Here is a 17983-nt window from a genome sequence, read left to right as displayed (position 1 = left end):
ATACAGTTATTTAATAACTGTCTTAATATTCTTGCTTGTCACTTCTATCATCTGCATCATTTTGGGGTTAGTTTTAATTAATTGACTTATCTTTTCATTAGAGCTCATATTTTTCTGTCACTTTGTGTACCTGGTAATTTTTTATTAGATGCCAGACATATGAATTTTACCTTGATATTCCTGTAAATATTCTTGAGCTTTGTTCTGGGGAGTGGTTAAGTGACTTGGAAACAGTTTGATCCTTTCAGGTCTTGCTCTTTTGTTTAGTGGGACCAGAGCAGTATTTAGTGTAGGGCTAATTTTATCTTACTACTGAGGCAAAACCTTTCTAGTATGATACCTGAGACTACATGAATTACAGTATTTTCCTCTCTCGCTGGTAGGATCAGGACTTCTTTCCAGCTCCATGTGATCTTTAGGAATAATTCCATGTAAGTCTTTTCAGGTGAATCTTCCCTCTGCTTTGGGTAGTTCCCTAACATCCATTAGCTCATCAGTACTAAGCTGCAGACTCAAGAGGACCCTCTGTAGATCTTCAGAGCTTTCTCCCTGTGTAGCTCTCCTCTGATATTCAGCCCTGTGAATTCCAGCTGCCTTGGCTATCTCAGACTTCCAGCTGCATCTTCTCGACTCAGGAAGCCTGCCAAGCTCTGCCTAGGTTCCCTTTTCCCATGTTGCAGCCTGGAAATTCTCTCTGGGCAGTAGGCTGGGGCAGTCGTAGGACTCACCTCAATTGTTTTCCAACTCTTGGGGTTAACTCTCCTTCAGTGCCTTTGTCCAGTGTCTTGAGTGCCTTCATTTAATATATTTTGTCTAATTTGTTAGTTGATTCAGGCAGAGGATAAATCTGATCGCTGTTACTGAATCTTGATCACAAGTGGAAGTCTTTTGCCAGTTAACTTTTGTGTGTGTGAATTAACTTTTTTTTTTTTTTTAGGAAGATTAGCCCTTAGCTAACATCTGTCACCAATCCTCCTCTTTTTTGATGAGGAAGACTAGCCCTGAGCTAACATCCGTGCCCTTCTTCCTCTACTTTATATGTGGGATGCCTGCTACAGCATTGTTTGACAAGCGGTGTGTAGGTCCACAATGGGAATCCGAACTGGAGAAACCTGGGCCACTGAAGCAGAACGTGTGAACTTAACCACTGTGCCACTGGGCTGGCCCCTGAATTAACTTTTCATTGAAGTATCATGTATAAGAATAAACAAGGAGCCAGCCCGGTGGTGCAGTCGTTAAGTTCGCGCACTCTGCTTCGGAGGCCTGGGGTTCGCAGGTTTGGATCCTGGGCACAGACCTACCGCTGCTCCTCAGGCCATCCTGTGGTGGCATCCCACAAAAAATAGAGGAAGAGTGGCACAGATGTTAGTTTAGCAACAATCTTCCTCAAGCAGAAAGAGGAAGATTAGCAACAGATGTTAGCTCAGCTGGGGGCAATCTTCCTTACAAACACACAAAAATAATGATATACAAAAAAGTATACAACTAGATGAATTTTCACAAACTGAACACATCTTTATAACTACCACCCAGATCAAGAAACAGAATATTACCAGCACCTCAGAGGTTCTCTTCATGCTCCCTTACACGTCACTCTCCACCTGTACAAAGGGAACCACTGTTCTAACTTCTCACAACAGAGTAAATTGCTAAGCTTTTTATTTCTGCTGTCCTCCTATTACTTTTCTCTCAGTGACACTGTATTTCATTGAAGAATTTGGTCTTCACCTTAAACAACTGGCTTGTAATTTGGTCTTATACTTATCTTTAATAGATAAATGATCCAGCACTGAGACACACAGGCCTCTACTGCAACCAGCTCTCATCCACTGACCTTCTCAAAACAGAAGCAGATGGAACCCAGGTCAGTAAGAAAATTCTAAGCCTAGAGCTGTCAAATGTGTTCTAGATACATAGGAAACTTTGTATAGCATAGTGGTTAAGAGCCTGGCCTTGGGAGTCAGACTTGGATGTGAGTCCTGGCTCTACTCTTCTTAGCTGTGTTCATGGGCATGTTAGGGAACTTTCTTGAGCTGCTGTATAACCAACAGAACTAACAAGATACCTGCTTATAGGATTATTTATAAGAGAGGGTTAAATGAGATAAGCTTTCAGAAGGTTTAATCCAGTGTTTAGACAGGATAAAGGGATCACAAATGGTGACTACTAATTGTTATTTTGTAAATAAACACAGTGCTAAAACTCATGTGTAATCAGAATATCTCAAAATATCTTAGAAAATTCAGATAGAAAAGAATGTCTGCTATGTACTCTGCCTCCTTTTAGAAATTTGTTTCAAAATAAGGCAAATAGTATGGATGACTACTTTCCTTTGTGAACTTAAATTTAGAAATTTTGGAGGTTTTAATTTACTTCAGTAACTTTGGTTTAGTCTTTAGTCTCTTAATAAATACTTTTTTAAGTACAGGCATTATGCTAAGGTGGAGATACAAAGAAGCATGAGACATGTTTGCCCTCTAGGTGAACTGTGCAGAGAAGTGAGAAAGGGAAGTTACATTTGTGAAATGCTTGTGATTGGCTGGGCATTGTGCTAGGCACTGTCTGCTTTATCTCATGTAGGTCTGACTAGAACCCTGTGAAGGAGATAGGATTCCTTTTTTTTTTCACAGATGATAAAACTGAACCTGAGGAGATGTAACTACATGTACAGTTCACAAAGCTAGAAAGTGGCAGAGCTGAGGTTCAAACCCAGGTCGTTTGAACACCCAAAGTTCATGCTCATTCTGCCATACTACTTTGGACCTGTTGAAAGATAAAACATATAGACATATGCACAAAAACTGTCACATAATCAAAAAAGGCAAACTCAAATTTATGTTAACGCCGTAAGTGTTAAAAGAAAGGAGAAATTGCTGAGATGGTCAGATGAGCATTTACATAGGAGATAGGACTGAACTTGGTCTCGATGTACAGTTAGCAAGGCAAAGTGAAGGAGAAAGACACTGTAGTTGTCAAAGGCCAGGGGTTGGGGTGAACTTGGAAGTCTAGGGGATTGGAAGTAGAGGGCACAGAGACAAGGAGACAGTAATATCTTAGTGTAATCCTGGGAAACCAAATCCACTGAAAGTAAGGGGTTTGTAATAAGAATTCATAGGAATTAAACTTGATAAAGTAGATTGGGGCAAATTTCCAGGGGCTTTGAATGCTAAACTAAGGGATTTGGATTCAGCCCTGCAGAGGAAGCGTCATCCCTGAAGGGGAGCAGTGATACAAGTGCTAGTTTAGGCTTCATCTTGATGGGAAGGAGGGGAAAGGAGGAGCATTGGGCAGCCAGCTCAGGAGGAGAAAGGTCAGTTAGGAGGCTGTGTCCCGAGGTAGAGCATAGGAAATAGGACCTGAGTTCTATGAGGGTAAAAAGGGGGTTTGGTGATGGGGGAAATGAGGACAGTCTTCCTTCACTAGAAGTTTTTGAAAATCTCAGATCTACGGAGACACATACTGGGCAGTTCAACAAATTAGTTAAAACAAAACAACCAGGTTTTAAAGTTTTTGAGTCCTGGGACAGTATTTGAATTGGAATAAAAACTATGCTGGAAAATCTTAAGAGCTTGGGACTCAGCTCTCATAGCTTCTTGTCTCCTGGCAAATTGTAAGCTTCATTTGCATCTTTGTCTACGAAGATACAGTAATATCAGAAGTCCTTTGAGGTCTGGTCTAAAGCACCCTGTTTTTAAGTAAAAATTGAAAATGGCTGAAATGTATACTTTTTAGAGTTTGGTTTAATCCTTTTGATTTTTTTTAAATTTCAGAATACAATATCTTAACGCATTCTTTTTAGACAAGCAAAATTTTCTCGCTAGGTTTTATCATGACTTTATTAAGAATGTTTTTAAGTGTTTAGGGATAGAAATACCTTATGCTCTGCCCCAGTATTTCACGTTGAAACACATAAACGTGAAATTTTGTCTGTTCATTTTTTTAAAAAAATTAGTCAGTGCCTAAAAGCACTATAGTTTGTGCTCATGTTTAGTTTCAGTGGCAGAATCTCCTTTCTGTTGTAGCCCATCATGAATTTTCTATTCATTCCACTGTTTTTGTATTTGCCAAACAAAGCTGGGAAGTGAGTTAGATAGAAATGTAGATACAGATGTGCAGAAAAGGAGAAGGAAAAGACATGGAGAGGAAGACTGGAAGGATTGAAGAGCTGGGATGGGGAGGAGGCAAGACAGAGGAGAGAACAGCAAAACAACACAGACTAGAGAAGCAGGAAGAAGGCTAGTAGGTCAATTGTTGACATGGGGAGAGCAGAAGGCCAGGGGTGGAACTCTAGAAAGAAGAGAGTAGGAATGAGAAGGCACAGAAAACAAAGGTGGGGGAGGGCACAGAAGCAGCTAAAGAACAGAGTCAGAGATCTGGTGTATTTTAGATAGATGAGAAAGAGCCCCAAAGAAGAAGAAAACAAATGGGAGCATATGGGATCTTGCAAAAAGCGAAATTTGGGAAAGTGGGGAAAGAGGAGGATGAGGAGAGAAACAATGCTAATCTAACTAGATTCATCAGGCACTAAAAATACCCAGCTCAGGAGATGTCTGCATATCCAGGAGAGAGTAGGTGGAAGTGTGGATGGATCGAGAGCACCAGGGGCCAGACTGATGCAGCAGTTGGACGGTATGGATATTTGACATTTGGCCAGTGAAGGTTGATGGGAAACAACTTTTATTCAACTAGGATAGAATAGTTTTCAGAAAAGCTGAGTGTAATTGGCATGAATTAGTGATGAATGACCAAAAAAATGCATCACTAATCTAAAATACTTCATGAACCTATTAAACATGAGGCACAAGTTTGCTAAACACTTGAGACACTTAGATGCACTTAGATGCCCGAGAAGGCATCTCCATTCTTGGTCTGGAACATTCACAGGTGTGATGCTGGCCTTAATCACTTCTACAAATGACTTTTTAATAAGGCTGGTTGATGAAGACTAACTTCTGGCTTTGTTTTCCCAATAGAAAATGCTAGAACTATGCAGCTATAGACATTTTTAAGGAATATGTATATTATTACTGAAAGTAGTTAAAGGGAAAATTCACACTGTTCTCAGCTGGTAGTTTGTTATTTTTAGTTCATGTGTTTAAATGGATTGTCTATCATGAAAAAGAAGTTAAATATAAAATTGTTCTGCTACTATTTTGCTGTAATTCTAAAGTCAATATGTAAAAGAGCTATGTAATAGTACATTTAGAGGCCATGCAAATCTTCTGGACATTAACTTTAGTAATGCTGATGTCCTATTACTGAGTTGTGGTGGTTTTATTTTGCTAATACTGGGTTAAAGCCCTTAATTTTCTAACATCATAAAGATTTTTTTATCCTACTAAAGTCATCCATAGAATGTTTTTATACCAGTTTTCCAAATAACGTATATTTTTTTAAACCCACCACTGGATACCCAGACTCTGAAACTGGGCTTTTCCCAATCTTGGCAATATTAGCAATGATGCTCACTTTCAGTATTGATGGCAACCTGTAGGAGGCTTGACCATTCCAATTTCGATTTTATTTTTAAAGTGTGAACTTTCCAGAACCCTGAGCAAAATGAGTGCAGCGATTTTCTTTTTGTAGGACAAGAAGACAGAAGAGTTCTTCTCTGTGGTGACTACAGACTAGAGGAATGCTCTAGTGAGTTTCCACTTCAAGTAGTACCCACTCATAAGCCGGGGGGGCAGACCCTTCTGTCTAAACACATCTTTTATTTGTGTTCCAGCAGGTGCAACAGGTTCAGGTGTTTGCTGACGTCCAGTGTACAGTGAATCTGGTAGGCGGGGACCCTTACCTGAACCAGCCTGGTCCACTGGGAACTCAAAAACCCACATCAGGACCACAGACCCCCCAGGCCCAGCAGAAGAGCCTCCTTCAGCAGCTACTGACTGAATAACCACTTTTAAAGGAATGTGAAATTTAAATAATAGACATACAGAGATATACAAATATATTATATATTTTTCTGAGATTTTTGATATCTCAATCTGCAGCCATTCTTCAGGTCGTAGCATTTGGAGCAAAAAAAAAAAAAAAAGGAGTTCACTTTTGTTGGGAGATTGAGAGATGTTTTTCTTTCTTTCTTTGCAAAGGCCTTGGATATTGAAAAAATAACAAGGCAGAACAGTTGGACAATCTATTTCTTGAGCCAAATTTAATTATTCTTATTTTTGTAATCAGTCATTGGCTTCTTATCTGGATGAAGGCTTGTGGAGGAGATCCAGAACGACAAGTTCCAAGGGGAGGAGGAAGCTCCGCCTCCACTGGCTCAGTCCCAGCCCTTCCGAGGAAGAAGGCCGGTGGGCTCTGCCTGTGCCCGTCGAGAGGCTGTCTCGTGCCTCTACATCAGCAGCCCTCCCCTTCCCGACCCCAGGCAGCTTGTGTGTACAATCAGCTTCTTCTAGCAACTCTCTATCTGTTGGCTTCAAGAGAATATTTTGCTCCACATATGTACCCTTTCTCCTTTTTTTAAAGACGGATTTAAACCAAGATGCCTCCAGGAATGAGGACAAAATGAGCATATTCACAAAGGAATCCAAAAAAATACAATTTGGGGGAAAATGCAATAATTTTTGATGAGATGGGTGAAGGACAAGAAGCGAGTTTTGTCAATTACTGTAGATACAATTTTCTGATTAAATCTGGAAAAAAGGCAGCCTGTTCTTTCTGCTTTTATTGTATTAACAGCTAAGGTAGCTAAAGTTATTTAAAATAAAATTAAATTTATGATCCAAGTAGCTTATTTTTCCCTTTAAATCTCACTGTAAATATGTTTGATTTCTTGTAGAAATTGATTTCCTTCTGTTTAATTTCATGGTTTTATTATCATACTCTTGATTTTTCTAAATTTGTGTGTGAAATATAACATTGGTTGAATTGCAGTTAACATTTGGCTAGTAATATTTCATTATTTTAATAACTGTGACACCATGTATGGATTTACTTTGGGGTTCAAATCAAAATGCCACTGCCAGAAAGAGCTGTTCTGGGTGAGCTAGAGCACACCGTCCTAGCGTGTCCCTGGAATCGTCCAGCTTGAGAGCAGTGCAAGAAGTTGTCGCCAGAAGTGCACAGGCTACTTGTACAGAGAAAAATTAGTACTCAAAGAAAATCTTCATTTTTTTTTTAGGTTGACTTTGGGAATTCAAATTTTCATCAGCGCAGATATAAATTTCTCTATCCTGCTCTGAGGCTAATTGGTACCATATTTTCCCTCTGTGTCTTATCACTCTGCCAAGTCTTGTCTCATCCCGGCCTCTGAATCAAGGACCCAGTGAACTGACTTTCTAGTTCTAGAAGTTCTGCTGCAAGGCCAGGAAAACTTGAGGAAGGTGTTGTGGAAGAAGCAAAGGTGGACCCTATCACTCACCTTTACCGGCACCTCTGGGCCTGTGAATGATGACACATCTGACATTTTGCACCAGCTACCTCTGCTTCCATGGCAGAGAAAAGGCCATCAGAACTAACAGTGGAAAAGGAGCATGGACTCAGACGTCAAGGAAGAAGCCATTTTCCCAGGTCCTCCTTTCCACATCTCACCACCCCTAGTTACAGATAACTCCATTGAACAGCATCTATTCAAAAACTATACTGAATAAAAAGATTGGTGGAAGGGCTCACGTGGGTAGCAACTACGAAACAGAAGTAGGACACTCAGTTACAAACATTATCTCTTTTAGTTTTTCAGAAAATGCATCCCTGATTTCATTCATTCCCAGCTTGAAAGCCCAGCCATATTACTCTAGTCCCTGAAAAACTGCTCTATAAGGTCATTTCTGTTTTGTTTGTGATATTTAGACGTGCAGACTTCAGGAAGTTCACCTTTAACTTCAGCATTCCAGATGAAGTTTCCTCACCCAGTGCTTTTGCATAAGGAACTAGGAAAAAAAAAAGTGGTAAGGAAAATTGAGATGCTAATAACATCCTCCCCCATCCCAACTGCACCTTAAAGTATGCATGTCACCTTCAAGGTTTTATAATTGCACTGTTTGTTTTATGTATGTACAGATTAAAATTATTGCTACATTTGAGGAAAATAAAATTGCTTGCTTCTATGTAATTCCTGTCATTCCACAGGAAATTCACTTTTCCAGCTACTGAATAGAATTTACTTAACAACCTCATGGGTTGCCTCTTCATTTACAGAGAAGAAATGAAAGCTACACCCTGCAGGAATTGCCAAAACCCCAAATGACTACCAAGTATTTAAAGGATAATAAGAGAAAGGATTCCTGAAGCCAAAGCTCCTCAGAGTCACCCTAATGTGAACCAGCCCAGTGAAATTCGAGAAGGTCAAAGTGAAGTCATGATAATGGGCCTTGAGGAAGTTCTAACTTTGACCGTTTGTCTGATGATTAAAGAAACTCTGGTCCTGCTGTTTCTTGGCCCAGGAGATCTGGTCCAGGCAGCACCTCATGGCCACAAGATACCATATCTGTCTCTATCGTTGGTTTTTATATACTAACATTTATTATTATTATACAGATGTTGAGTCTTACATGAGGAGGCTCCTTCAGTCTGACAATGCATTTTATAAAAATTAGGCCCTGTTTCTTGTTTGTGTTTCTAAGGCGGCCTAAATCCACCAACATTTGGTTGAGTAGGGCCAGGGTAAGGAGGATAAGCAAATGTGATTCTAGAGGGCAAGGGAGGGTGTATATCCCACACAAATTCCTACACATAAATACACACAGATTTGGTAGCTGTTGTCTGAAGTATTTATGGGGGAACAAAACCTTTTTTCTCAAAGTTAGGATGAACTACAAATAGTACTTCTCTTAGATGAGGCTGAACATTGATTTAGATTTATCCTAAGGTAGGGGTGGGAAGACCATTAGAAAAACAAAAAGAAACAACTTAGGAAAAAGTGAGGTTGACAAGAGAAACTTCATCTTTGTGGTTTTGCATAAGATGGATTCCATACCTGGAAACTGTCTCCTGTGCTCTGAGAATCAAAGAAAAAGCAAGGACAGTGGTCTGCTTACAAAGGAAGTCGTGCGGCTTTCCTTGTGGACATTAACCACTCTTCCCAGAACAGCTCCACTTGAGTGAAGTGAGTGATTCAGAGCAAGCTTCATCCTTGACCATTCCTGTACTTCTGAAAAAGATCTTGGTGATTTAATTAAGCTCATAAATTCTTTTTATGGGAGAAAACTGCCGAAGGAAGCATTCTTCCATCCAGAGCCTTTTCCACCAGCACTAAATTAGTTTTCTTTATATATTTTATTTTCATTGCCACAAGAGCTTTTAATAAGATTGAAGAATCACAAAGCTCTGGCCTCATTCACTCATTCAACACATTTTATTGTCTTTGTTCAAGGCACTAGGGCTATGGAAGGATCCAGACTGACATGGACCTTGCCCCCCCAGAGCTTATATTTACACGGGGGGACTTACATGGTTATATCACAATTGGATTAAGGGGTATAAAGCAGAGTGAGAGGTTGCTTTGTGAGTGAGACCTTGGCTGGAGAGTCAAGGAAGGTTTCCTTGAGGAAGAAATGGCATTTGAAGTGAGGTTTGCAAGATGATGATGAAGAAGCTCAGTGAAGAACAGGGTAAGAAGTCTGAGGAACAGCACATGTGAAAGCTTAAAAGAATCTTGGAAAATATGGTTTCCTTGTGGGGCAGGTACAAAATGACTGACAGAGGATCCTTATTGTGAGACAGGAAATTTATTTTCTTGGATCAGATCATGGAAGCATTCACTTTTCTTTGGCTCCTGATCCTTCTGTAGACAAAGACTCTTTCTCCTATGCTGGAATTTGGCTCTGGTCTAATCATTTGTGCTTGTCTCAGAATTTTAGTAGTTTGTGCAACCGGCAGAAGCAAGCAATGCCCACAGGTATCTGGAGCAAACCTGAGACATTGGTCTGAGAAAAGAATTAAAATGTTAAAAGGAATAATTTTTATTCCATCAAGTTTTCCTCCCACTCCAATGCCCCGAGGTCCTAAGATACAGAATAAAGCAAAAAAACCTTAGACCAAGGTTTTGGTATTTATTCCTTTTTCTTCTTCTTTTTTCTTTTGTTGCTTGAGGAAGACTAGCCCTGAACTAACATCTGTGCCAGTCTTCCTCTATTTTGTATGTGGGTCACCGCAACAGCATGGCTGATGAGTGGTGTAGGTCTGCGCCCAGGATCTGAACCCACGAACCCAGGCCATTGAAGCAGAGCGAGCAGAATTTAACCACTACACCACAGGGCCGGCCCCCGTATTTATTCCACTTTTGATGAGCTGTTGCAGTGCAGACACTGCAATAAGCAGCGTGGGGAATACAGAGATACTTGCCTGAAGCTACTTCCTTCCTAATACTGGAGATTCTACATCAGTTAAGAAATACTTTTTATTTCTACTCTGTGAAGCAATATACTAGGCTAATACTCTTGTGCTAATAATTTCTTAGTTTGTACAGCACTTTCACTTACAATATGTCATTTGATCTTCAAAATCCTATGAAGCAGTTAGAATAGGTAATAGCCCCATTTTACAGATGGTGAAACTGAAGCTCAGATTTTTGGTTAGGTGACCAGGAAGTACTGGACCCAAAACTCAATCCTTAGGCTTTGGAATGAAAACTGCCATTGTTTCCACTGCACAATGCAACTCTTAGACATAAATGCACATTAGACAATGACACATAAAGACTGCGGGAATCCTGACGAGTTACAATTGTTCCCTGGAATTCAAGTTCCTTAGAAGTTTGTCAGGGCTTCCATTTTGAAAGTAAACTGGGCACTAATTTTGAGTTTGTTAAAGTACTGATTTTTTTCACATTGTAAATTTGACAGTAATAATTTTCAAGCAAGTCCCCATACTCTCCCTGAACAATTTCGTCTTTTTCCTTGAACTCAGTACCATTTGCATGCATCTTAAATCCACTTTTCTAGCCAAGATCACTCTGAAAATCCAATCCCGAATTCCCACCTAGTGAACATTCCCACATGGATGGATTCCCACCCCTCAGCACCTCAAACTTAAGTCCCAAACCAAATACCTTACTTTCCCACAAATAACGTTCTTGCGTCCCTTACCTGAATTAATTGCATCGTCATTTTCTTAGTGGTCATTTTCAACAGCTTCCTCCCACTCATCTCACCCAATTGCAAAATGCTATTCTTTGAAGTACTTCATGGCTATCTTCTTTCTAACCCTATTAATCACAGACCAAATTCAGGACTTAATTATCCTTCTTTGGATGATTACAATAACAACCTTCGTGCCTTTTAAATTCATTCTTCACAAAATCATCAGAGAAATCTATCTAAACACAACTTCAGAATCTATTAGTGACTACTTTTTGCCTATAGTTGATCTGAAATCAACCTAGCTTTTAAGCTTCATTACCCACTACATCCTCTCTGAACAGGTGGTCTTTATTCTCAAATTTACTATCTATGTTCTCACTTCATTGCCATATTCGTTCTCTTTCTTCAGCCTGTAATGCTCCTTCTTTGTCCTTCCTACCCGTCCTTCAAGACTACAATTTATGGGCCAGCCCCGTGGCACCGCAGTTAAGTTCGCACATTCTGCTCCTCAGCAGCCCAGCGTTCGCTGGTTCACATCCCGGTTGCGGACATGACACGGCTTGGCAAAAGCCATGCTGTGGTAGGCATCCCACATATAAAGTAGAGGAAGATGGGCACGGATGTTAGCTCAGGGCCAGTCTTCCTCAGCAAAAAGGAGGATTGGCAGCAGTTAGCTCAGGGCTAATCTTCCTAAAAAAAAAAAAACTTAGATGCCCTTTCCGAGAAGTCTTCACTGGTCCCCACACTTAGAGTAGCCCCCCTCTTCTGTACTGTCTTCCTGCAGTGTTTAGGCCTCTGTTTGGCACTTGGTTATAAGTACATCTGTTTTCTCCATTACCGAATTATAAGCTGCTTAAAGAAGAGATCCACATCTTCCGTTTTTTCCCCCTCAGAGTCTTCCACATAGTGGGCTCTTAAGTGCTGATTGAAGAAATACGTTCAGAAGCAGTATTTTAAATAAGAGAAAGGAGCAGGCACTGAGCTGTCTTCCTGGAGAGGATTGTGGAGCTAATGGAAGGTTGTAAAGTGTCCAAGAGTTCAAGACAAGGTCATGATTCTATCTTGATGACGATTCCTTTTTTTATGAAATGTGAGCCTCCTCATATTCAGAGGATTTGCAGAACATTAGCAGTTATCTTTAATACTTCCACTTTTTAAGAGTGGTGTTTAAAAAAGAATTAATGCACATGTAAGTTGCTCAAAAGTAATACTACTTCATGCTCTCGAGCTTTATATTTGTAGATGATAGATGCTTCTGTTAACCTTTGCTTTTCTCAGAAATTCTCTCTCCAATGAAAATCAGCTGATTGGGTTGACTACAATCCTTTAGAATTTTCTCTCCTGGAATGAGTATATTAGAATGCCCTGCTATCTCTTTCACCTACAATATAATGCTGCTGAGAAGTGATTCGTGATAAAATTAAACAATAAGATGGCTCTCTGTGAAATTTCTATTAGACTGGCTTTTAAAACAAGTGCTTTTGAGAGCTGCGTCACTTAACTTGGAAAGCGGACAGACAGGCCAGGTTAGTGAACAGGAAGACCTTCCTCTAACAGAACAGATGTCCTGCCTGGAATTCCTTTCCTCCTGCCTGAAGAGCCCGCTCCGCTCACTTCTGCTTTGTTCTCAAACCTAAAGTAATTTATCATACACCTGCCTGTACTAAGCTTTAGGCTGCTTATTTCTTGTTCATTTTCCTTTTTAACTTGCAAACTTTTATAAAATAAGCATTAATTTTTTAAATTAGCTTTCCTTTTTAACATTCTTCTGATGTTAATAATTGTATTTTAAATGATCATTACCTAGTAAGCTAGACTTTTAAAGTTCAACCAAAACCAACTGGGAAAAAGTCTCCGCATAGAACACACTATTTAAAGACTCATGCACATCTAAGCTTAAGCTTCAAAAATTCATCCTACCTTCCCTTGAAAGCTTTTTTAAAGCCTTTTATGAAGGACGTTAAGTGTATATGAAAGTAGGAAAAAATAGTTTAATGAACCAGATCTAGATTTTTAAATCACTCTTGGAAACGTGATTTTTATAACCCCAAATAGATGACTTCAGTCACTTTTTCAATTTCCAGCTCAAAAGTAAACCGTGTTTGGTCTTGGGAATCTTTAGACTTAAAGGTTTTTCTTTTAAAACATTGCACAATAGCTATTTTAAAGAAAAATATTTTTAAAATAATAGTAATAATCATATATATTTTCAGTCAACAGATATTAATTTGACACCCGCTATTTGCCAGGCAGTATTCCAGGCACGGGGGCTACATCAGTGAGGAAAGTGAAATCCCTGCCCTTGTGGAATGAAGGTTGATTGATAACTGAGCAAAATATGTGATGTATCAGATGATACATGCTGTCAAGGAAAATTAAGTAGGGAAGGAGGGATAGAGAGTAGTACCTTTGGAGGGGATGGTTGCAGTTTAAAGCAGGAACTTTAGGTCCTCAGAGAATGTGACATCGAGTGACAACCTAAAAGAGGTGAGAGAGTGAGCCGTGGCAATATGGAGAAAGAGCTTTCTAAGCAAAAGTGCAAAAGTCTTGAGGCTGGAGCAGAGTGAATGAGGAGAATGGTAGGAGAGGAAGTCAAAGGTCATGGGGGTGCCGGCCCAGTGGCACAGCAGTTAAGTGCACACGTTCTGCTTTGGTGGCCCAGAGTTTGCTGGTTTGGATCCCGGGTGCAGACATGGCACCACTTGGCATGCCATGCTGTGGTAGGCGTCTCACATATAAAGTACAGGAAGATCGGCACGGATGTTAGCTCAGGGCTAATCTTCCTCAAAAAAAAAAAGGGGGGGTGGGGTGGCCGGGAAGGTTTAGGGCCTTACACAATATAAGAACTTTAGCTTTTACTCCAAGGTGGAGAGCCATTGGAGGATTTTAAGCGGGGAAGTGACATGATCATCTGTGGGTTTTGGAAGTATCACTCTGGCTTTTGTGTTGAGAATAGTTGTAGAGACGGCAAATGCAGAAGAAAGTAGACCTGTAGGGGGCTATTGTAATAGCTCAGGCAAGAGATAATGACTTGGACCAGTATCGCAGCAGTGGAAATTGTGAGGAGTGGTAAGATTCTGGATATATTTTGAAGGTAGAGACAACAACATTTGCCAATTTATCAGATGTGGAATGTGAGAGAAGACTCAAAAATAACTTCAGGGTTTTTGGGCTGAGCAACTGGAAGAATTTCTATTAACAGAGATGGGGAAGAGAAGCAGGTTTAATTCATGTTCCATCATGATAAGTTTGAGATTCCTGTTAGACATCCAAGAGGTAGAGATGTCACATCAGCAGTTGGATATATATGGGTCTGAAATTTAGGGGAGTTGGGGCTGAAGATATAAAACTGGAAGTTAGTACATCATTGGTTTTTGAAGCCGTGAGACTGAACAATGACTGGAAGCCAGGTCTTTTAACTAGGCTCTCTCTCTCTCACATTAAATAATCATGCCAGAGTAGAGTTTATTCCAGGATCAAAGATAGTTCAATATTTGAAATCTCAAAATGCAGTTTACCACAGTAATAACAGAGAAGAACCATATGGTCATCTCAGTAGATGCAGAAAAGTTATTTGATTAAAAAAAAAATCCATGTATGAATTTTTAAAAATTTAGCAAACCATTAAGAGAACTTCCTTAATCTGATACAGATTACTTGCTGAAACTCTCAACAAACAACATATCTAACAGTGAAGATCTAAAAACATTCCCATTCCAGTCAATAGCAAGTCAAGGATAGCCGGTAATACTACTATGTATTAGAGGTCCTAGCCAGTGCAAGGACCTTTCACATCTCCACAATGCAGTAAGATGAGAAAAAGAAGTATGATGATTTCATTGAAAGAGACTAAATTGTCTGTGGTGATGATAGTTATGTAGTGCTTTTCTAGAGTATTGTTTAAAGTGATCCTCATAATAAGCCTGTTAGGACTTATTCACAGGTGAGGAAACTGAGGCAAAATTGCATAGCCATTAAGTAGCGGAGTTGAGTCTTAATCTCAAATCTTGTGGGATTGTACCTGCCTTGCCCTTTCCATTTGTACCGTAAGGAAGTAGCACCATATTCCTTATGACTCAGTTTTCATTCCTGCACACCATCACAGTCTTGTGCCTCAGTTATTCGAACAGTCTGCTTACTGAGGTCCCACCTTTCCTCCTTGTTCCCAGCAAATACATCTTGCATCTGTTGCCAGATCAGTCTTCCTCCTGGATCATTAGCCCTTCTTCAGAATTCCTTACATCCAGTGGGGTGGTGGTATGCTTTATCCCCACTTCTTCCTTTACAGAGTGAGCTTAATTAACATAATGCTCCTAGTCTGTCGCTCCACTCACTCTTCTTGCAGGTTGAATGAATAACCTAGTTGGTGGATGACTGCCTTTGGTCCGTGTTTTTCAATTAGGTGGAACTAATCAAAGTTTGATAGATTGAATGTGGGGGGGATTTGTTCTTTCTTTGCCACATGACCAGTAGGAAGGAGCAGCTTTGGTGAGTATCTGCTCTATATACTCACATTTTCCCATAGGACAGGAAATTAACAAGCATTTAGGCTATCACATAAAGCTATATCTTCTAACCTATTGATAATGGAAGTGATATTTTGTTTCTCCAGCTACTTTTTGTCTTATTTCTCAAGAACCTAGGTTCAGAATTTGGGTGCCACTTATTGGCCCTTGCAAAAATCCCCAAGCTAAAATCCAGCCTTAGGCCAGCATTCAAGACCTACCATATCCAGATCTTAAAAGTAGAGAAGGAGAAGCTGGGGCTGTGCTAAACTTGACCTCAGAGGACAGCTAAAACTTTTGAGGCAATCATAGCCAAGGGCAGTGGTTCTTAGCCATTTTTCCACACTAACACCTTCGCATCAGTAACAGTGGTTCACTACTGCCAACAGTCTCAACCAGGAAGCAGGAAGGAGTGCACACCCCAAGGACAGCATCTCAGAATCTGTAGGGAAGATGTATTTGATTAAACAACAATAACACAGGCAATTTTTTTTAAGATTGGCACCTGAGCTAACATCTGTTGCCAATCGTTTTTTTCCTTCCCTCTCCGCAAAGCTCCCTCCCCACCCCACCGCGCAACCGTACACAGTTGCATATTCTAGTTACAGGTCCTTTGGGTTGTGCTATGTGGGACCCCGCCTCAACATGGCCTGATGAGAGTGATAGGTCCATGCGCTTGATCCAAACCAGCAAAACCCTGGGCCACTGAAGCAGAGCAGGTGATCTTAACCATTCAGCCACCGGGCTGGCCCCTAACACAGGCAATTTTAACATGCACCTCTAGGGCATTCTGCCAGCCCCATGAGAAGCAGTGACCTAGGCACTGATTCTCCGCTGTATAAGTTCAGAAACTCAATTTTGTCAGCTCACCTAGTGATAATTGGGCTCTAGGGTATTGAGTCACACAACTCACAGTCACAGGAGGCTGACTTTTAATCCAGATTGTCAATCAACCAATTTAAAGTGGAGGATACCGCTTCCCAGTGCTTGAACTAGTTATGACCCCTTTTCAAACCACTTTTTAACTACTATCTATTTGGCTGAAAACCAAATTAGTAACCAACTGTGAGAGGTTAAGAGAAAACTGGACTGACAAAAGAGCTGGTTTTCAATCTCAGTCCTGCCACTGACTTTTATCTTGGGTAAGTCAAACTTTTCTGAACCTGTAAACCTGAAACAAGACTGCCTGCATCACAAAATTGTTAGGATTGATCAGCATGTAGGGAAGCACTTTGTTAATTATAAAGTGTTTTTCATAGACACTTACCAAGGCATAGGAAATTCTTTTCAAGGCTATATCACTATTCTAAGGCTTGCAGCACAATCTTTGCTCTATTGGAGAACACATAATTTTTTGTAAACGTGGGATGCACGGCCAGATATACTATACTCAGTGCCAGATTCTTGCTCTCCACCTTGACTTCTTCCTGGAAGCACATTATACACTATCATAATGTGTTGATGCTAAGTCACACACATTTCTTCTTCACCGTTTAGATTGCTGCCTCCTGGGACCAGGCTTCTAGATAGCACCAGAATTTCTGATTCAGTAGGTCTGGGGTAAGGCCTGCGAATTTGCCTTTCTAACAAGTACCCAAGTGATGCTGCTCTAGGATCTAGGAATCACGCTTTTGAGAACCACTGATCCAGTTCAAATGATAATGGTCCCAGCTGATACTAATAAGAAAATCTGCTTCTTCCCTGCTACTGTCTTGCTCTCATTCAGGATCACACACGAGTCCCCGTCCTTTCCTCTCTTGGGTAGAAGTTTATGCTATTTGTGCTCCGATCTCGGCTTTAGGGATTTGTTCTCTCTCAGCTTTGTAGACTCTTCTCTCTCTGGCTTTATCACTATATCTCAAAGCAGAATTCAGAATTTAAAAAATAAATTTTTTAAGGATGCAGTGTCATTTGGAAATATTTTCCTAATTGTCTTGAATGGAAATAGCAGGGAGTCCTTAATGATTGTTGGATGGCATCACTCCCTAGCAGATAAGGAATTAGACAACTGGCTTACTTAACTGAAAGCTCTTTCGAGGGCAGCTCTTTGAGGGCTGTGTCTTATGTCTCTTTATGCTCAGGTTCTAGCACCAAGTGACCAGGCATGGTTCTAAGGGATTTGTACATACTAACACATTTAATCCATATAACTTCCTATCTTACAGATGAAGGAAGTGGGGCTCAGGGAAGCTGGTTACTTGCCCAAGTTCACACAGCTTGACTATATGAGAGGCAGGATTTGAACTCAGGCCATTTGACACCAGAGTCTGAACTCTTAACACTATCCCATGCCATATGATACAGTGCTCGGTAAGTTTGTTCAGGTTTATCAAAGGCTACATGCTTTTGGCTTCATAGAAGAAAATTAAGACAACAGGTATGGTCAGCAACTTTCTTCCTCCTCTGATCAATAAACTTGTATGTATCCATACCTTTCCCCACTTCCTT

At 40.3% G+C, this 17983-nt stretch overlaps 1 protein-coding gene across 10 annotated transcripts in view; it reads left to right on the top strand.

Moving 5' to 3' along the window:
• NCOA1 (nuclear receptor coactivator 1) overlaps positions 1-7884 on the top strand; it is a 250473-nt gene extending 242589 nt beyond the window's left edge. For 7 of the 10 annotated variants that reach the window (XM_046661263.1, XM_046661261.1, XM_046661255.1 and 4 more), the window contains 2 exons: positions 1775-1864; positions 5729-7884. In XM_046661263.1, coding sequence (XP_046517219.1) covers positions 1775-1864; positions 5729-5899 — 261 coding nt within the window. In that variant the 3' untranslated portion in view covers positions 5900-7884. Of the gene's footprint in view, positions 1-1774; positions 1865-5586; positions 5644-5728 lie in introns of all 10 variants that reach the window. The other 3 variants (XM_046661265.1, XM_046661264.1, XM_046661260.1) reach the window with 3 other exon arrangements.
• The last annotated feature ends 10099 nt before the right edge of the window (positions 7885-17983 follow it).

The sequence above is a fragment of the Equus quagga genome, chromosome 5 (assembly GCF_021613505.1).
Source record: "Equus quagga isolate Etosha38 chromosome 5, UCLA_HA_Equagga_1.0, whole genome shotgun sequence".
In the NCBI taxonomy this organism is placed as follows: domain Eukaryota; kingdom Metazoa; phylum Chordata; class Mammalia; order Perissodactyla; family Equidae; genus Equus; species Equus quagga.
This window is presented reverse-complemented; position numbering and strand designations above follow the sequence as displayed.